This window comes from Pavona decussata, unplaced genomic scaffold (genome assembly GCF_977016875.1).
Source record: "Pavona decussata unplaced genomic scaffold, jaPavDecu1.1 SCAFFOLD_145, whole genome shotgun sequence".
Classification (NCBI taxonomy): domain Eukaryota; kingdom Metazoa; phylum Cnidaria; class Anthozoa; order Scleractinia; family Agariciidae; genus Pavona; species Pavona decussata.
In genome coordinates this window covers 1588133-1609729 of record NW_028145558.1, presented here as the reverse complement: position 1 = coordinate 1609729, position 21597 = coordinate 1588133, and the positions used below count along the sequence as shown (strand labels likewise).

At 36.7% G+C, this 21597-nt stretch overlaps 1 protein-coding gene and 1 long non-coding RNA gene across 2 annotated transcripts in view; both read left to right on the top strand.

Moving 5' to 3' along the window:
- The window catches only part of LOC146466374 (uncharacterized), a 36229-nt gene extending 30630 nt beyond the window's left edge, over positions 1–5599 (top strand). Inside the window, exons 9-17 of the mRNA XM_085127537.1 lie at positions 1397–1444; positions 1679–1710; positions 2079–2124; positions 2520–2566; positions 3087–3135; positions 3679–3714; positions 5148–5170; positions 5263–5305; positions 5438–5599. Coding sequence (XP_084983663.1) covers positions 1397–1444; positions 1679–1710; positions 2079–2124; positions 2520–2566; positions 3087–3135; positions 3679–3714; positions 5148–5170; positions 5263–5305; positions 5438–5599 — 486 coding nt within the window. The remainder of the gene's footprint in view (positions 1–1396; positions 1445–1678; positions 1711–2078; positions 2125–2519; positions 2567–3086; positions 3136–3678; positions 3715–5147; positions 5171–5262; positions 5306–5437) is intronic.
- Positions 5600–6633: 1034 nt separating this feature from the next.
- LOC146466373 (uncharacterized) lies at positions 6634–7808 on the top strand. The gene is made up of 3 exons (XR_014868051.1): positions 6634–6665; positions 7067–7109; positions 7612–7808. It is a non-coding gene; the product is annotated as an uncharacterized LOC146466373 (long non-coding RNA).
- Positions 7809–21597: the final 13789 nt, after the last annotated feature.

The following is a 21597-nucleotide window of genomic DNA, read 5'->3' as shown; positions in this document are numbered from 1 at the left end:
TATTTTTCAATGAAAAATGCAAAAGTGCTATTGCATGGCGTTGTGCCTCTTTCTAGGAAAGTTCATGGGCTGATAACTTGATCACAAAGTCATCGCTATCATCATCATCATCATCATCATCATTATCATCATCATCACCATCATCATCATTATCATCATCATCATCATCATCATCATCATCATTATCATCATCATCACCATCATCATCATTATCATCATCATCATCATCATCATCATCATCATCATCATTATCATCATCATCATCATCATCATCATCATTATTATTATTATTATTATTATTATTATTATTATTATTATTATTATTATTATTATGCGCAGTAAAACTATCTGTATGCACGGTATCAGAAAGCAACACAGGGCGCTTAGCGTAACCTGTGAGCCAAGCGAAACTCAAAATAGCACGTCAATAAATCAATAAAATATATATACAAACATAAAAGTCATCGCCTATTATTATTATTATTATTATTATTATTATTATTATTATTATTATTATTATTTTCATACTTTTTTTACTGACACCAATCAGTGACAGAACTTATTGCATCACTAATAACCCCGTTCTTTATTGCAGAAAAACAATGAAGTCAAAAGGTATGTACGTTTTTTACTATTATTTTTTGTTAGCTGTAGATGTTTAGAATCAAAAATTGAAAATGTTGTGTGGGTTAGATTGTATTAAAAAGTGCAGCAACTCTGAAAAATAACTTTTAATTAAACTCAACTCCATGTTATTTACTTTAGCTATACATGGCATTATTACTCAAAACTACAGGATATCTTGTTTGTGTTACACGTTAACTCTGCGTACCTTTTCGGATGATTGCAGCAAAACCAGAACGGATTTTCCAAACCTCGCGAAATGTTTATTTTATTAGTCAGTTTAATACTAAAAAAGCACCTTCTTAAAGTATGCACTTCTGTTTATCTGCAGGGATATTGAGAATTTGGTCCGAAAAATAAAATAAAAGAAGCAAGAGGTGCCTGATGATGTCATTTACGCTAAACTGTACTGTTATATTTTCTTAGTTTAAGCTTCATATTCAACTTTTCTTGAAACAAATTTAGTTCATGAAGTTCTTCCGAAAATAAACCAAATGTTTGTTGATTAGATTAGTTATAATGTTGATCCAAAATATTAAACATTAGAAATGTGTTACAATACACCCCATATCTCGAAGTGCTGGCCAATCAGAAGACTTATAGCATTTGCACAGAGTATATAAACGTATTGCAAAAAATATGATCCAAAACTTATATATAAAGAGACGTCTTTTTTGAAGGGTTTCAGGATAGTCATTTTAAAATAATTCTAGAGCAGATTGGTACACTGTTTATTTATCGTATTTTGGTTGTTGTTGTTATTTTAATATAGAGGGAAAAGCGAAAGGCCTCTTTAGATGAAGTGAACGAAAGTTTTCAGGTATGTTTAATTATATCACCCGGTCGCTTTCGCTTTCCTCTGCTTCAAAGTAAAGTTGTTCCTTGTATTTGTCTGTGCCAGAAAAGGCGTCTTCTCTTGCAGGTTAATTTTAAAGTTATCGGTTCTCCCTCTAAATAGACGCTTCACTACATTACTAAAATCGTTCAGCCAGTACTTCCCACCCTCAAAGCTTTTCTTACTTTTTTCTTATTTTCTATTTTACTTGATCAACAGACCGTCCTGGAAACGAGGCAGCAGATGGAGAGGTAAAATATATTGAACAGCAAGTCATATTCTCTGGTTAATTTTATATCTCGATTTGCACTACTTATAGGTGAATCCAAAACTTGACGTGCTATAGTATGGCTTGTTAATAAATTCAAATGGAAAAGACGAAATGGTGACCTTTTTAGGAGCATGTTGAATGACCTCAGGTTAAAATCTGGAAAACAGATCCATGTGGATAGTATAAATACTGTTAGAAGCTTATATCACTTGCAGGAATCGCTTTATCGATTCTCTTTTTTCCTTCTCTTGTTTTTTATCTGTTTGTTAAGATTGCCTGAGTAATAGTTTATCGACAGCCATTACCTAAAACGTTATTTTAATACGTTTCTTCCTCTTTTCCGTATAGTGAACTGAAACAAATGAAAAGTGAAGGAAAGAGCTGCAAAGAGCAGGTGGGTTTATACAAACTCGAACTAAAATAGTTTCCTTGCTCTCACGTGGCCCACATCCCTAAACTCGCCGAGGTAGGTTTAAATGCAAGAGGGCTGTTAATAAATGATCGCCTTATGTTGTAGAATGTGGAGCTTTGATACTTGATCTTACCTAAAACTTACATTTCAGTGCAATATTCAACTGTAAAGAGGGAAATGGTTTTAATTAAGTTATCGACTAGCTCACTACCATACGTATATATTGATATATTGTTTAATTGGTTCGTTGATTGTTCGATTGATTGATTGATTGATTGATTGATTGATTGATTGATTGATTGATTGATTGATTGATTGATTGATTGATTGATTGATTGATTGGCTGGTTTGATCTCATTTCATTTCCTCTTATTTAGGTCTCCAAAGTGCAAGAGGCACTTGATCATCACGAAGAGCTGAAAAAGTGAGTAGATATTTTTATTTCAAATACATGCCTCTTACCTGACCACAAGCGGAAACTTGGCCGCACTAGCGAATGTATTACAATGATGAGATTACCGTATTAAAGAAAAGCATCGGAAAAGAAACGAATAAAACTGACTAAAACAAGGCGACAATAATGATGCTGAATACAAATGTATTGTGATAGAAAACAGAAAAAAATTCTAGAACGTTACTAGCCTTACTGGATGTAAAATACACACTGGAATCGTTGTTTCTTTGTTGTGATTATTCAGAGGGACCCTAATGCGGAATTCGTTTATTTTTTAACGGAACCAAGGAATTACTTAGGCTCGTGGTCGGCCGATGGTCGTTTTGTGAGTTGGCTGAATCTAAAAGATTTATACGACAATAACTTAGGAACGGTTTGGGTCAAACAAAAGTGTCCGCTTTTTAGGGCTGGCAGAAACGGTTTTAATGCTCCTTGGCTACCAATGATTCTAAAGTTTATGACTTATAAGCTTGATTTGTTTTATGTTTAGGAAACAACTGAATGTGAACAGCGAGCTTCAAAAAGAGAACGACCAGTTTGTAAGTTTCCTAATAACTAATATGAACTTTAATTTTAGTTGTTTTACAGGTTCGGTCATGCATGGACCATACAAGACACCACAATCATTCCAAAAGTTAGGACTGAGATGTCGCATAGACAGTAAAGTATAAAAGATCAGCGATTTTGAGAACACAAAGTGTGACGATTTAAACAAAATAAAAATGTTGGTAACAATTCTTTAATTTCTATCAGCTAGCGAATCCCTTTTGCGTCACTTGTTTGTTTATTACTTATTTAACTTTTATTTTAGTCAATTTGTAAACACCAAATTTATTTGTATTTAGTTTAGTATAGACATACCTACCCCCCTCGACTAGCTTCAGCTATTTGCGGGTATAGGTATATAACCAGCTTGTAACTGTTTGTTTTAATAAAGTGTTCTTGTTGTTGTTGTTGTTGTTGTCGTTGAAGACTGGTTTGCAAATAGAATAGTGGATAGTAAATGTTCTCGTTAAAGTTCTTTGGAGAAGAAAAGTTTCGCCTTCATTGTTTTAAATGCTTTCTTGTTTAATTTGTTTTAGACTGCGGCCTTGGATGAAGAGAACAGGAGAGTGGAGGTACTTTGGTATGGCTACGCTAGCTGATGAATAAACCGCTACTTAAGGTGGCCGAACATAGTTTCCAGTATACAGCTGTTAGTAAACATTATTTGAAAACTACGTACTTCTGAGTACCCGAAATTTGAATAGTGCAAGGTTAACTGAGAGGGAATAAATTTTGATACTTCTTATTGAGCAAGGTGCTGTTGCCATAGCAACGCAGTAAGCTATTAACCGTCCACAAATAATGGTTTTCCTTAATTTTTAGAAGCACTCGTTAGATTTTTTTCATTTTTTGTATCCAGAAAAACTCACAAAATACTGACATAGTGACGCTGCTTTCATGTAATTTTAACAGAGAGATCTCCTGTAAATGTTGTTTTTGCACTTTAATGATTTTTGAAGATAATCTTTCTTAGATTTCGGTTTTTGTTTGTAGGCGAGTTACGCTTTTAGGGAACTACTGTTTTGTCAAATTTCACGAAATTCTAACGAGCGGTTCCTTAGAAAACAAGGGTTTTCTCGGCAAAGATGAAAGGCGAGCAAAAAGGCTTAGCTCCTCGTGATGTCACTTTCTTTGTTTGGTGCTAAATGAAGAAGGATTTGCAAACGAGAAACTGAGTTATTTTAAGACCAAAACTCACCTTTGTGATCCATTTTAGTATAAAACCGAGCGATCGATAGTATTTGCTTACCACAACCCTAGCGCACGCTTAATAGCATCACTAACAATTTGTAAAGCACGCGCAAAGTGTGTTCGGCCACCTTAAATGCATAAAGAAATGAGACAACTTCTAGACCTCAAACTATAGATACACCATCCAGTATTTCTGCGATAACTATATATTTTGAATTCGGTAGTTTAGAAGAAGAACAAACAACAAACAAACAAGCAAAGGCGTAAACAAAAACAACAACAAATGAAACGAAATTATTCCCAAAATAATGCCGTAAGAAGTCAAACAGGTCATTTGTTTTGTCATATATGCTTTACCACGCTCCACGAATGGTTCTCAACTTATTAGAAGTGAAGTTAAAACCAATCGGGAACTCGCTTTCAGGCACAGTTTTCCCGCGCTTTAGGCCAGTTTCTTGTAGTTGTTTCGAGTTCTGATTGCCTCATTAGGTTGCAAACATTTTTTATGATTGGTTGGAAGAATTAAATTAGTTTCTATTTAATTAACGAAACTGAACAGAAGACCACCTTATGTTCTCAAAATTGATATAATTGGTAAAAATAAAATTAAAAAATTCTTTAGATTCACTTTCGGAGCGTGTACCCTCTCTTCATATCATTTTTTTGATACTTAAACCAGGAACTACCATAAAATTCGTCGCACTTGCAATTTTGTTCTATTACCTACAACTCTCAAAGAGAAGCCCGCTTGAATTGCTTGTATTGTGGCTTAACAATTATTCTAAACTGTGTTATTTTTTTCTACATCTTGTAGGAATTTAAGGTAAAGATGGAAAGGTAAATGGCAGATTGGCAAAATTTTAAAATCCTCTTTCTTTTCTTTCGTGAAAATGTAAGGTTTGCTTAAATACTTGTGTTTGTCTTGATAGTGAGATGGCAGAAATGCTTAACAAGATGGAGAACATCGATAAGGTATTAAAACTATGAAAGCTTTTGGTTTGTGTCATATCACCAGAAGTTGGGGACAAAGCGGCATTTTCTTGTTTAAGGTTCATTCGTGGATAGGTCTAACCTAGTTTGAAAGCCTTAACGCTTTCAATACAGGAAGCGAGCTGCGTTGTAAGCGTGGATTCGAACGGTGACATCAACTTTAATAGCATCTTCGATAACGCGTCGGCGAAGACTGGAATCCAGGCTCAGATAGGACATAGTTTTGGCTGGATTGAGCTTAACAAAATGGATGGGTACGGGATTCTAGGAATGTGATGTCTGGGAAAATGGATTAAATTAGTACCATAAGATTGTAGACGGATTTCTGTAAAATATTGGACAAGTTTGTTACGAATGAGATTAAAACAGCGAAGTACAAAACAGTGACTAAGCGCGCCGTGTCAAAGTGGGATCCGGCTTTAACTTGCGCGGGACGGCACAAAGTAATGGGTGGTTCGAAATTTCTTTTGCCTGATATAAACCCCTCGCTGAAAAAGCACATACGCTGCTTTGCCACAACAGCAGTAGAGACAAATTATCGCCATGCTACTTAGGTATTCCCTAGCTATCCAATCTAAAATCACCAGCCCGTCTGTGATCGACGAACCGCTATCGTCAAGAAGGATGCTGAAGACTTGTGAATCCTAGGGGAATGCCATGATGAGTGAAAAGTGTTCTTATCGTAAATAATTTGTTTGTTTGTATTTATTTTCGCAGTCACTTTCTCTGGAAATAGATGAACTTAACAGGTGAAAACAGTCTTTTCATGCTTCCAACCCATTAACTTTATTTTATTTCAATAACAACTTAGCGGTTATTTTGAACATCATTGCACAAAATGAAAAGGAATTTTAATTAAGGATGCGAACACTATCGGCAGCATATACTTGATTTATTTATTTATACCAGTTTTTACTTTACTTTAATTTAGGCAGAGCCCAAGAAAGGTCGAGGAATTCTCAGTTTGGAAACAACAGGTGAGAAAGAACGACAGAAATGTTACTTTAACAAAGCTCGTTGTTTATAATTCCAGATTTTGATTCAGTGAGTAATGGGGAAAGCATGGCAAAAGGCATTTATCCTGAAGTTACTTCTCACCAAATGAAATACCTGAAACAAACACGAAATGCGAGGACATTTTGTAAGCCCTTACTTGATGGCTCAGCGAGACAGGCCCAAAGCCGTATTAACCCTGATTTGAAAAGGTCTATTGCGATTACCTTGCACTTGTCATTATGAAACGCGACTTAATTTAGGATCAGTAATCCTAGCTTGTCAAGGTAATTAGTCTAACTTTCCCTTTTCTTTTTCAGGCTGTGAATGAACTTGCAAAGAAAGATAGGTAAGTCCAACAAAGTAGAGAATGGAGTTACCTAAACTATTATATTAATGACACGATGACCATATTTTGGAAGTTAGAGTGACTGTAGTGAAGTGAGAGAGTTGGCGTAACAAAGCATAACTTGTTGCGCTTTGAGAAGTTCAAGCAGCTCACTGGAAGGAATGATAAGGGCCAGTCATACTTAATTAGATTTCAGTTTATGATTGGTTCGGGTTGGATTACACTGTAATTCTCAATGCATAATAAATATAACAATTAAAGAAGTAAGGATATGATTACCAAACGCAAGAGACTGAGAAATCTTTGAACTCTTTGCGAACTGAGATATTTTTAATATTAGTTTAAAATACTTCCGTGGACAATCTGTGAGTAAGATCGTTTTTATGTTTTCTCTCTAACAGTGAACTGACAGAACTTAAGAAAGTGCTTGAACCACTGCAGGAAGTGAGTATTGAGAATACAATCACACATCAGAAATGTGTTAACTAAATCACGCGAAGAGCTAAGAAACTAAAATCACGACTACGATACAAAATTCTGCACTGTGCAATCTTTGTATCTAAGGACAGAATCAAAATATTTTATGACTATACCATAGAGATTCTGGACTAAGTGCTACCTCATTCTATATTATCACCACGAGTAATGTTTGGATAAAGCCGATAAGATTAACACCAGTCTTCTGCAACAATTGGGTTCGACACCACCCTCCCACAGTGAGTCTAAACTGCCTCTACACTATCCTGCATAGGATCTTAAATTCCACTATCCCAACCTTCCGATAGAGGCCAAACGGTAACAAAGCTAATTACCAGGGGAAATTGTAATATTAAATTTTGCTTGCTCATGTGCGGTATTCTAAACACACTGAGATGTCTGTAAACGGAGTAAATTGAAATTAGAGTAATAAGATATATGAATTAATGACATGTTATCTCCTCACCAGTTTCCAACAAGAAAGAAATGCAAGAAATCAAGAAGGGTTATCAAACTGCTATGCAGTCTGTTTTGTTGCACATGTCGCCGTTAAAAGATTCCTCTTGTTTTATATCAGAGTGTAAATAATGTGCTGTTTTGTAAATTGAATATCGTGTACTTTTTTCCTGAACAATTTGTATTCTTGTTTTAACGAACTAAAGTAAAACGTACACTCGTTTTCTTATGTGTTCAGATCAATGAATAAAAATTCGTTTTGACAGTTTGAGCTGGGTTTCGATATTAAACCTTTCGCAAATATTTAAAGATGGTCTTATTCGGAACTAAACCTGTAGTGCTTTTCAGAAATGAGACAGGTTGTCGACGTTTCAGGAGGAATGCGTGGCAAGGCGAGGGAGAGGGAGGAGGGGAGGAGGGAAGGGGAGGGGATTGGACAGTGGGGGGAGAGGGAGGGTTCACGGTCTTTCCAGTCCAGGAAGAAGAGCCTACCGCCCAGACCATGACGCGCATAAAATAACGCATGGTCTAAGTTTAGATCGTTGACCTGCATGATTTCCATGTAGAATCAAGGAAAACAAAGTGAAGGAAATCACTTCTTGTGAGCAGAGCTGAGGCGAGTCATTATTGCCCTGTATACCAGCGTTTAGCTCTCTATACAAGTAGGATAATGTCAGGCTCGCTTGCGGCTATGACGTTTGTGTGCTTCGTATCATTGCATCAAACAATGCCTTTGGGTTCCCGAACTGAAAGTATTAACCATTTAAAGTTCTTCCTCTGTTTTGCAGTGCGCAACTCTACTTCGTATTAAGGCAAAGTAAAAGTTTCTATCAGCTGCTACATGTAACAACTAAATGTTATTCAGTCCCTGTTTGAAAACCCAGTCTTGAAACTCGATTTACCACAGTTAAGTAAAATATCTGCAAAACCGCAATGGTAACCAAATGCCCAAGGACATTGACGGTTACCAAATAGGACGGTGCCTACGTTTGTTACTGCGCATACATTCTGCGCATCTCGGGATTCCCGGGTTTCCTATGGATGGTGCCTACTAATACAGGGATATCTTTTACGCGGTTTAAAAATAAGCGGGGAATACAGAACTTAGCAATTGCTCTTGTTATCCAAAAAGAAAATTTGGAGTAAAGAATTGAGATGATTTCGTTGGATTTCTCGTACGAAATACTTGGTACGAAAACTTTTAAGACAAACTTGATCATGCACAGTAATAAAAATGGAGGTATATAAGAGAAAAATGTATGGACAGGTCAGATTGAAGTGAAAATTACAATTTCGTTGAGGCATGAGTATATAGGTTTTCGAGGCTTCATTGGCAACTGCTTCAGTAGTCTGCGTAGACAGAGCTTTTATTTCTACGTATTCTTTATTTCATATATACCCTATCTATGCATCATCACAATCATATGAATAGATATACAGCTATATTTCTTTCAATTTTTTCAAATGTCAATTAAATAGTAATTAAATGTCAAAGTGTGCTTTCTATGTAATGGCATTTGAAAGCGGACTGTGATGTTCAGTTATTACGAACTTCTATCTCTAAGAAATTAAACTGTGACTCCCTTTAGAAAGTCGTTCCTAGGTCCTTCCGTAAGCCGACCAGTTGCTCAAACCAGTCTCTTCAGTAAAAACATCTTATATGGCGCCGAATTTTTAACATAAAAGGGTGATATCCATTTACGTGAGCAATTAATGAAAACTGATTAGTTTTAAAAAAAATTCTCAGTTGATAGAGTTTCTTGTCTAACCTATCGAAGCTGCGTCGATTACAGTAAAATTGGAAGTTAATTATGTTTTAAACAAGAAGTTCCCAAATAAAAGGGCAAGCCCCTTCTTTATTTAACACCTTTGTGGGCGTGAGATCTAAATTTAGACGCCGTTCAGTCGTGGCAAGTTGTTGACTCAAGCGTCCTCTGAAAAAAACATAAAGGCCTCAAAATCTCATAATATCACCACAACAATATAAGAAATTAAGTTCTAATTTCTTTAACCGGGTTTTATTCTTAAAACTAACCCAATTTTATCCGAGTTAAGGGTCGTAGAAAAAGACACATGCTGTTTCTCAGTTGTTTACGCTCTGATAATTGATTGACCAAAGAAGGTGAGAATGGCCTGGCCAGGCCCCTTTTATACCGGAATTTCCTGTTTTAGACATTTGTTGATTTATTTCCCACTGAGATTCAAAAATAGTCAACAAACTTGACCTTAACTGGTTTATACTGGACAGTAGTTAGCTTTTGGTGCAACTCCAATGGTTCGTGGTGATACTCTAAGCGGAACCGCTGAAGTAACTAAAACAGAAAGAGAAAAATAAGAAAACGTCTGTCAATCAAAAATCCCTCAGAAATTATGTCGCATAAATTATCCCGAGTATTTCGTGGCAATAGCCAATCAGAGTTGATTCTTCTGGCTTTACCTTTACGTTAGGAAACGAATACTAATTTTAGTTTTTCTTGTTATAAGTTTAAGTATAACTTGTAACGTTGTATTTATCCCCTTGTTGGATTTTGCATTGTAATTTTATTGTATTTTAGACGTAGTTTTTGCGTGTTTTCTTGGTAAATTAGATGGACATTTGTCCGTTCGTTCGTTCGTTCGTTCACTAACAATGCGCAGGTGCAAAGCAACCAATTGGAGCCTACTCCGTCATCCTACAGAAATATAAGGGTACTGAAACACCATTAACAACGCCGCTTCAAGAAAAGGAAATATGAGATAACTGCTCGTACGCTGTAAGAGATTGGACTGGGTTAAAAAAAAAATACACCCAGTCCCAATGAAAATTTACATGTCTACTAAAATTGATCGAAAGAAGAGCTAATTTGATGCAAATGAGCCGCATGTTTATAACAAGATCCAGTCTCGCCAGTTAAAGGCAGTTTTGGAGCCAAGTTGGCATTATTCACGCTATCAAGAAACGAGGTGAGTAGCAATACTTTATTACCAGCCAATCAAGTGATAAAATGGTTTCTCTCAGAAATATATCACGCTTTTTAAGGGTAGGGTTTGCAGATGGTTTCATAAACTCCAATTAATTTTGTTGTGAGCGCCGTTTCCTGGTGAATATGCAGTGGGGTTGTCTCAAGGCTGAAACATTCACACAAACCTGGCATGAGATTATTATTTTGTGCTTCTCTGTTAACATTCAGTACACGAAGATCACTGTTAGTAAGACAGACGATCTACTGAAAGCAACGTCAGTGTTGAGCAACGAGTTATGCAAATATATCAAATAAAAAGTGACGGTTTTACTCAAATAATGAATTATAAAGAAAGATGTAGTATTCGATACCTCATCATTTTGAAAGAACTATCTTCCTTCTGAACGCCATGACATTCCGTATAATGGTCGATCGCTAACCACTGAGCTACAGGGTGACGTGAAAAGCTGGATCGTTTAGTACAAATTTCACGGAGGGGAAGAATATTTTTTTTTTAGAAAAGCAATCGTTTAGCTCATCAGTTAAGTCAGTTCTTCTACCGCAGGTAAGACAACTACGAGGGTAAAACAAGTTATGAGACGATGTTCCTCTTTATTAATGCAGATGGCTAAATGACAAAAGAGTTTACAAAAGGAAACCGTATGGATTAATTTGAGCTCAATTTTTAAAGAACCTTAGTTATGCACCTGTCATTTTTAGATACATTTTAGGAAAGTTTGGTGTGCCTCGATTGATAATTTTCCAGTTAATTCAAGCAATTTATCTTTTGAACAAAAATACAGCTCAGAAAAATTTCGTTACAAAGAAGTCTGTATATCTGGCACACTTCCTGTTTAGTTATTCTACTGTTAATTAACAACTCATCCTCGTCTAGCCTACAGAACAAAAAATTCCCACACCAAATATCGAGTGAGCGATGATTTGCACGAAATTCGATGCCCTCGAGATCAAAACATACAAATTGATGAATGATAAAAACAACTAATGAAATCATCCAACCAATCGGATTCTCGCTTTCACCTTATGCCATATGGGCACAGCTGATGCTTTAGCACAAAAATAACATCGTTTTAATACGCTGTCATGTTTGATCGAAATTAATCTACATACACCGGCCTAACAACTTCATGTGGACAATTATCATTTTATCAAAACAAGAATTCGCCGCATTTGCAGATCTTTATGATGACAAGGACAAGCCTCAACTAAAGCAGCCTTGGACATAATTTGGCATTGATCAATAAGGCAAAATGCGTCGAAAACATCGTAGACGAAACAAGAAATTAGACAGTTCTCCACAGCAAAATTGACACGTTTGGGTAGAGTTTGAGACTTTAAAGCAACCCGGTGTTTTCCTAGAAAATATTTGTCGGACTGTTTGGCTGAAAAGAACGCATAAAATCATCATTATATTGAAATTAATTGCGAGTTTTTACGTCGCTATCAAGATTTCTGTAAATAAAGCCATCCGGCAAAATAGAAAATGGAGCGGCGATTTACGATTGATAACCATGCGGTCAAACAATTTTAGGAAACATTTTGGAAATAAGACGCAGAAAGTAAATTTATTGTTGATATTTTAGAGGAGCTACTTTTCAATAAGACAGTCAATTTTAATAAGTTGAGTCAATTTTTTTTCTTACAGACAGACCATCATTTGGCAAAATACCAAAGGCAAAACTTTGCTTTTTATATTTCAGGTCGAAGATCTTATGCCCGGCTCATTTGAAAAAACATTCACGGTTTTTAACTTACGTGTTTATGGCATTGCTATGACCATATATGGACACTGGCATAGCTCATGTCTCACAAAACAACTCCAAGACAACCACACCGAACACGCATGAATCATTGAAATAAATTAAAAGAAAGGTCTAGTCTAGGAAATGAAATATTACTCAAAGAGTTCTACTCTAAGAAACGGCTGAACATCTTTTTCTTTACTTTGTTCTTATCCACAGCTTACAACGAATTAGCACGAGGAGAAGGAACGTCTAAGTTTTATTGAAGTATGTTTGGTAACGCTACTGAAGATCCTTCTTTAGAAAATCTGCAAAATGCGTGGAGAAAAGTTTTCCTCATTGAATTTATTGTGGTGTCTATTATCAACGTTTTCACTGTCGTCGCCTTTGCAAGAAATCGCCACTTACGCAAACGCACTACGTATCTGATAATAAACCTGACCGTAGCTGATTTACTGGTGGGAGCAGTGACGGGACCAGTGCAAAAATTTAGTTCCCCATATTTCGATGACGGTTTCAGCTGGCAAGAATTCATCATTTTAACCTCGATACACATATTCCCCGCAGCCTCTCAAACCAGTCTTTCGTTAATTTCTTTGGAGCGGTTACACGCCACACTTTTCCCCTTCAGGCACTGTTTAATTGACAAAGGGTTTTACTTCAAAGTTATTATTGGCAGCTGGATGATAACTTTGCTTCTATCATCCATGATGTCTGTTCTTGAAGAGTTCGAGTTAGTTCAGTATGCAATTGCATGTTACACATTCCTAACCTTTCTTATCATAACTGTTTCCAATGTTATTATTGCCATAAAAGTCAAAAGTAACCCTCCTCCGCAGCATTTTAGTGCAGTTGCCTCAGAAAGGAAATTGTCAGTAACCTTAAGCATAGTTACTGTCGTGTCTATCGTAACTATTCTTCCTTTTTCTATTTGGATGGCAATTAAACAATACATATTCAAACAAATGCCCCCTGCAGCATTCAATCAAATATACGAAACGTTACTGTTATTATTTTATGCCAATTCTATAGTCAATCCATTGATATATGCCATAAGAATGCAAGAGTTTAGGAAGGCGGTTAAGGAGCTCTGTTGGAGGACCGCAGCGACAAGGGGTGTCCAACCCACTGAACTTCATGCAATGTAATGCATGGGCACAGAGATAAAAAGCAATAACCAAAAAACAAAACCGGTTAAAAACAATCCAGATTTGGTTCAACCAGATACTTAAGTTACTTTTTTTAATACTTTGTGATGTAAGTTTCTAACAAGTGTTGTAAAGGATGTTCCTTTTGTTGAATTAAATCAACTGTACAGTGACTGTCTTTTCTTGGTACAAGTAAACTTTGAACCTTCAAGTTGTTGAACTGATCATGAACAGTACGATTGTAAACTACTGGCTCAAAATATTTGTTCAGTGCGTTATTAGACAATCAATAGGAAGAGTTTCTAGAAGGTTTCATTGAATAAAGAACTATTGACTGTGTTGCTTTTTGTCTCTTCACTGTATACCCGATTGTAAGTGGTCGTCCACCGATTTAGTTTTTTGTTTGTTTTGTTTCACTGAACCTTTTTGAATTCCTGAGAGCCTTGGGAAGGGAAGGCGACAACTTCTGGGTAATTTCACAGGCTTTGAAATTCAATGATCCAACTGTGTGCAACTAAGCTATTACGGTGTGTGTGATACATGAAGATGCCGTTAGGTGCTTACAGTGGTGAGTATGTTGGAATTTCAATCAAAGGATAAGAGGTCAGCAGTGGTTCAGGGCTCATCACCGCATTGTAGCTAATAGCGGTCCATCTCTCTGGAACAGCCTACCCTGTAACCTTAGGCAGGCTGAATCACTTAATCAATTAAGCAACTACTTAATCTACATTTTAGGTAAGTTGAGACACGGCATTCAACGAAAGCAGGTCAAGTTTTCTTTAGGTTTTAGTATTATCGTTTAGGATGAGGATTTTTATATATTTATACATTTTGATGTTAATAGATTATCTTGTAGTTTTATGTTGTATCCACCTGATGAATTTTTTAACCGTGTGTAACTGAATATTGAACTGAATTGAATTGAAACTGAATTATGTCAAGTTGTGTCATTTTCCCTCTCTCACCTAGGTGTATAAATGGGTGCTTGCTTGGGTAGCTGTGCAGGAGAGAAAGGGAGGGGTGGGAGTGGGGGAGAAGAGTCCCTGATAGACAGTTCCCAACTGCTAGAATAACACATTTCTCAACAGGAATGCCATGTTGTATTTGAGGCAATCAGAATTAACCAAATTGAGCAACACAATGTCACTATTTGTGATGCAGTAGACTGCAGAAATAGCAGAAATGTGCTTAATCTCTTGAATAAAGTCTTCTTTTTTTTACATTGTTTCATAAAAATTTTACCCCCCCCCCCCCCCCCCCCCCACTATGGAAGGATTGAAAACTCCAGTTTGGCCTCATATTTTCCTTTTCAAAACTCAAACTAAATGCCTTTTGAAGAACCTTCCCCCACCCCGTCATACTTTTGAATGACCTTTTGAGGGGGTGGTAAACTGTATACTATGCATATTTCCTGGAACCACAAACTGAAGGAAAACTCCAGAATCTGACTTATTTAATACACAATAACTGATCCAGAAGACACAAAACTTTCTCAGGTCTCCCTAGTAAGAAAAGGGAAAAAGGGTGGAGGGGAGGGGGCTGATAAAGGGTTACTTTTCCTTTTACCTACATGTACATGCTGCTCCCTTGCATACACACCTTGAAAAGCATCTGATGAATTTATTCTCTTGTTTTCCATCTCTTTAAGTTCCTTCATTTCCTTGTCAACAAAGCCCTGGCTGATTTCAAAAGCAGCGTTACCACACTTCAGGAAATTCTTGAATGCAAATTTGTCTATGTATTTCCCAGCAACTGTGCTTGGTAGATTGAATATGAGCTTGTGGAGAAGCTTTAAAAGGTTTTACACCTGCAAAGTGAATATCTGGGCATACAACCTGGGCAGTCAAGCATCAAATGTGAAAGTCCCAATATCTGAAAAATTAAAAATATATATATAACAGTGCTTAAACTTTTATAAGGCTCAGCTGTTCTACTGTGATAATAATATTGCACTATTAATCACATACGAAACTACACCTGTACCTCTCATGTTTTGTACTAATTACCGACATCTGCATGGTCATAAAAAAGGGAAACTCTGCCATCTAGAAATTTTTGTACCACATACAATGTATCCATGCAGATTTTGGACCCTGGGTTGGGGTGCTCCCATAAAAAAAAAGATGAGGAATTACAGCTTATAAGTAATACACAAAACTTTGAAGAGTGAAATCTTTTTTTTAAACAATTTTCATTTGCCTCACATGACACATCATTTACAATACTGAACACTACTAACATGTAATATGGGTATTATCTGGTCCACAAGCCTCCTGCAGTTTAACAAACCTCAAAATAGAAGAATCTTTTCTGACCTCATATTGTTTACATTTTCTCTCATTAGCATATATGGTCATATATGAAACAGTACGCTTAATGAACAAATGGGACATAATAAACAAAAAGCACCTGTCACATCTAGTAATCAGGGTGAAAAGCTGTCACACAGACTATGTGAAATACTCTACAAGAAATTTACTTTGAAAAACTATGAAAATTACAAAGAATGTATGACTGGGTCGCAAGTCAGCTACCTGACCAGCCATAAATTCTTTGTAAATTCTTGACACTTTTAAAGTTCATTTCTCAACTTTTTAGCAGGTTATAAGTTTGTCAAGCTCTTTCAATTTACAGAGTGCATTTATTTTGTAACTAATAGTAGTTTTGTTGTTTATGTTGAAGATCTTCCTGTAGCATCAACGGTTATGCCATTAAAGTTGTCAATGTTTTCCTCCACTGTTTTTAATTATTACCTTTCAGTAGCCTTCTGCTACAATCAATACAAGAATGTTGGACGCTTGAATCTTGGCCATAGCTTTGTAACAGTAAAACAATTGCGTTTGATAACAACTCATGCCTGCTCCCAAAACAATATAGCACTCTTTTAAACAACTAAATATAATTACTAATTTGAAAGTGTCAAAATTATTCTGACACTTTCAAATTAACTTTGATTTTGACGCTTTTAGCATTCTTGTCAACAACCTTTTAACATGTATTTTAGTTTTTAATATTTATGCATACTACTCACTATATTTAAACTTCTTTTAGTTTTATTTTTCACACATCATTTATATCTGTCGAAGGTAGCAGACAGGTTGGCGAAGGTTATGATCTTTTACAAATCACTTTAACCAGTAACTTAATGTTAATGGGTAATTTCAAGATGCATTTAGTTCAGCAGATGATAGGAACAGTATCTAAATCAGCTGCCTCTCCAGTGTTGCATAATGTAGTAGACCCTGTCAAAATTAACAATGTTTGCTGTGCCAAACTGATTCAGATTCCACTTTTTTGCCAGGTTCAGCATATGAGTGGAGCAGTGTCTGGAACAGGCCTAAATCACCAGTAGTATAACAGGGGCTCTCCCATTACCACAGAAGGGTTTGCTGTCGGAGCTCCTGATCCACCGAGAATGGCTAGAGATTAATATTATTAAAAGAGAGAATATTTATACTCACAACATGAATACCCTTAAAAAAGGCTGCTTCGCTTACGGTGATCAACCCAAAAAACTGTCAATTGGCTGTTTCTAAGGCAACAAGGGTACTTTCCCTCTTCACAGAACACTTTCCCAAAATCATATAAGATTACCTGGATCAATAACATCTGCAATCGCGACGCCATTTTTCATATCTTCCTTGGAAATGTGGCCACGCTCTGGGAATCACCGATCGGTCAGTTTGTACAGTTTACTAATCCTTCAGTTTTGTTATGATAATCCATAAAGCTCCATTTCGCTTTGGGGATCTCTACCCGGGATATCTTCGATAGGTTGCATGGCGGCTTTCTCCTGTTGCAGATCAGGGCAGCGTTTCGCAGCCTTCCAACGCCGTTTTTCTGTAACCTCCAGAAAGCAGTCAAAAGTTGAAGATGTCGTGACTTCCAGAGAAATACATTTCGTCCTCAGCAAGGCACCATGTTGAATGCAGAAAAGGCACTGGTTGCGAGTAACCTCGTCCTGAAGACGACTTTCTCCCTTTGCTGCAAATTCCACAGGAAACCCACACAAACTATGTGACCGTTTGTATTTTGAATTTATAGAGGCAATGTATGGGAATATCGAAAATCCTCGTATTATCGTACTAGATTGCGATAGATATTCTCATTTAACATCAAAATAAACGTAGTTTTACCTTAAGTGTTGTGTGTTGTCGTTCCTGAGGTTGAAGACGGCGATTTTAGCCATTTGAAGGGTTTGGCGTTGAACGTTCACTCGAGCGTAATAGAAGAGTGACAAGGGAGGAAAACTTGTTTTGAAAGGGTTCCAGCGCCGGAGCGATTTTTCCCCCAAAAATCGCATCGCTCCGATTTCAAACTTCACAGCATAAAGGTCAAAAGATTTTCGATTCTTCTCGTACCTTCCAATCGAAAATCCATCCAAACAGCCCGGAGCTAGTCCTCGAAGAAAATCAAAATCCCACAGTATTCGAGCGAAAAGAATGCGTAGCACAATTCATACGTGCCAACCAACCGTCCCGCTAATTGCCCCTTTCTGATTGGACGACGTTAGACAATGGCACGTATGAATTTTGCTACGCATTCTTTTCGCTCGAATACTGTGAATAATGAGAATATCTATCGCAATCTAGTACGATAATACGAGGATTTTCGATATTCCCATACACTGTCTCTATAAATTCAAAATACAAACGGTCACATAGTTTGTGTGGGCCCCTGTGCAAATGCTCGAATGGAATGGAATGGAATGGAATGGAATGGTGGAATGAAACCAACAAAAGCAGAATAGAGACTCGTTTAGAAGAACATGACACTTGACACTTGATCATTATTTCTAAATGAAAAAGTTTCCAGGAGGAATTAACAATCCTCTTTATACCCCCAAACCAACTGAGCTACAGGCGAAGTTTCACTAGTCTGTAGGATTACCCCTGACTATCCACATTGCTAATCATTGGAGTAAACCGTTTTATTTGTAGAAAGTCAAGTGGAAGTATCACATAACTCAGGCTAAACGGTAGCCTCATGGGAAGACATCTTTGCGCTCCTTGGGACACCATCGGCTATAAGACTGAAAACACATCTACCCCGATTATTAACAATTGGTCCGCTCAAAGTGCGCAGCGAACGGTTTTAGTTCAAAGTTGCCAATATAAAATCAACAAGTTGCGTAGTCTTTTTTCTCCTTTCTTCTCTCTTCCGCACTTTTCTGAACCTTCTCGTGCAATGAAAAGAGCTCAAGTTTTCATCGACCGCCTTTTCAAAAAAGTCTGGTTGAAATGTATTTCAAGAAAACTGATAGAGTACAAATCCTCTGTCAAATAAAATCAAATTGCACTCGCAGGGAACTAGTCATTTGTCTGTTCTCGCCGTCTTTACCCAGCATGCATTAGGTAATAAACCCTTGTAAAAATAAATAAATAAATTAAAAAAAAAATAAACTCTCCATAACACGGTACGACTTCATTTTTTGTGCTCTCTTTGAAGGCAAGTCGAGGGCGATATGCTTTTGGTTTTCCCTTGGAATTCAAAGAAAACGCTTGGTCATGTGACTCAACAATCCTCACTTGACTGGACCTTTTTGAAAGACATTATTTACGAAATAAATAGAAGAAAACGACTGGAAAAACCACGAGACTAGCTGCTGCACTCTGGGTGTAGTTTGAGTTGATATAAGAGAACTTAAACAAACTTAACCTGCGATTAGGCGTTCTTTTGTTCGGGGGAGCGCGAAAGTTTAGCAGCGCGAGGGTCCCGACCGCCGTCTCTCGCGCTGCCACACTTTCGCGCTCCCCCGAAAAAAAGAATGCCTGATCGCAGGTTAAAACAAACTTTACTCAGTTGAAATACAATTTTCCTAGATCTTATGATGACAAGAATATTAAATCAGTTGTTTCTTCAATCACAAGCTGCTGACCAAAAAGAACGCTATAGCGCACTAGTAATCAGACTTGACGCGCGCATTTAAAATTACGCTACGCCATAAAGGTAATTTTACTCGGAGTTTTCGGGAAACGTTGGAAAAGCGACTCAGAAATCTTTACAGCGTGATATATAAAGAAAGTGACAAGCAAAAAGCTAAGAAAATGGCTTCTGGCCGTCCATCAGGTTAGTAAGCAAACCTTAAGTAGTCAAATGTTAAAGGCTTTTCAGTTTGCGCTTTCATTTGTGGATTCTCCTTGATCGCTCGCTTCTAACATTTCATTCAGATCCCGTCGGAATAAGAACTCCGCCCTGCACTTTTCGCTGCAATGTTCCCCAACTTACAGTTGCCGAACATAACATTTCCGAAGCCTTTGATCCTAGGGCGTTATCTTAGAATTTTAAAACACAGTAGGGACGCAATGTGTTCGGGAGTTATTTTGTGATAAGCGCAGAAAAACTACACCACTACAAAATTTGTTTTTGACTCCAATTCAATACATCACATAACTTTCATACGTTTTGAAAGAAAGACGGGTGTAAGAACTTCAAACGATATATTTTATGGAGTAATACACATTTATGGAAAGGTGCAAACAGTGTTTAGTTGTGTTCAACTGTTTATTTTTTCCGCCTGCTATGGTTACGGTAGGGGTTAAAAAATCCTTTTATTACGTCATTCCAAGAATGCTTAGAACTTTAGAAGAGTCGCGCGCATCGAATTCCAAATGTCATTCAGATTGACGTCATAACGGAAATTTACTCGGAGTTTTCAGAAAATGTTGATGAAAGCAACGCAGTGAATAAAAACCCTAATCTCGTACCCAGATGTTTGTATTTTGAGAAAACATTTAGTAAAATCGATCATGTTCTCCAATCTGACTGGTCAATGAAAATTGCCGAGTGCAAGTCGCGTCTTGTTGAGTCAGCCATTTTCTCGCCACTTCCCAAATCTTTCACCTTTGCACGCGCGGAGACGCAAGCCTTGCAAGAAAATTTATCTTGACACATCAGTCCTTCCGTGAAAGTGGTTTTCCTCTATCGATTTAACTTTAATGTTTCATTAAACTGCAACAGGTTCTTATAAACTAACATATTTTTTTACGTTGTTCTCTTAAATTGTTGTGAAATTTTTGTTTGGTAATCTGACACGTGCAACTAAGTTGTACGCGTGGTTTAGCGCGCGAACATTGTGTACCATTGTCAACAAAATTTTAGCGGTGCTTCTGGTAACCCCCAAACTTTTAACTTAAATAATAAATATAAAGTCATTTCATTGGTTATTTCGAAAACTCTGAGTAAATTTTCTTAAGTCGGTGATATAAGAAGATCTACTCCGAGTTTTCGAACTCGATAAAGTTAAAAGCGCTAAATCTTACTTAAGGGAAAAAAAATTATCAATCAACAAAAAGCCACAAAATAGCTTCTTAATGCTTGTCATTTTTACAGACTCGCTTACTTTTCCAATCCCTGTTGACAATTCAGCTTGTCATCGACACTGAGTTGGTCTGTGAGTTCTTGATTCCTTGTTTCTGAGAAGAATGTTTTTCAAATGTCTCTCATAACAACTGATGGCAGCTTGTCGCGCAAGTAACTACGACGTTTTACTTAATCTTGATCAGTTGTCAACATTTTAGTTTTCAAAATCAATAAAAATCGATTTATAGTAACACAAATTGTGCACAAAACTTGGGGAGGTGGGGGGAGGGGAGGGAGTGAGACAAGCATGCCAGTTTGACATTTTGGGGGAAATTCCAGAAAAGATGTAATATCTGGCAGACCGATATTAATTGGCTTGAATAGCTTTCGTTTGCTAAGTATCGGGAACAAAAATTGGAAGAGTCCATAAGGTGACTCTAAAAGCAATAAAATCTGCTTTTATTTTAGATCGAAGAAATAATTTCTTCGAGATGGAGAAAAAGTTGAATCACCAGGAGCGTGAAAATGAGGTAAGTACATTACGATATATTAAATAGAAAAATAAGAAATGCAGACAAAAATTCTTCTCCCCTTCCATGAAAATTTCTTCGAAACGAAGAAGAATTTAAATTGTCATCAGCAACTGAAATAAAGTAATACACTGTGATATATTAAAAGGAAAAATGAGAGATGCGGACAAAAGTTCTTCATCATTTTGAAGAAAAATTCTTTAAAATGAAAAAAGAAATGCACTTACTTTATTTTTTTTGCTTTTGACGATTTTTAAATTGTCATCAGCCACAAAATGAAATAAGTACATTTTGATATTCAGGAGAGATCTAAC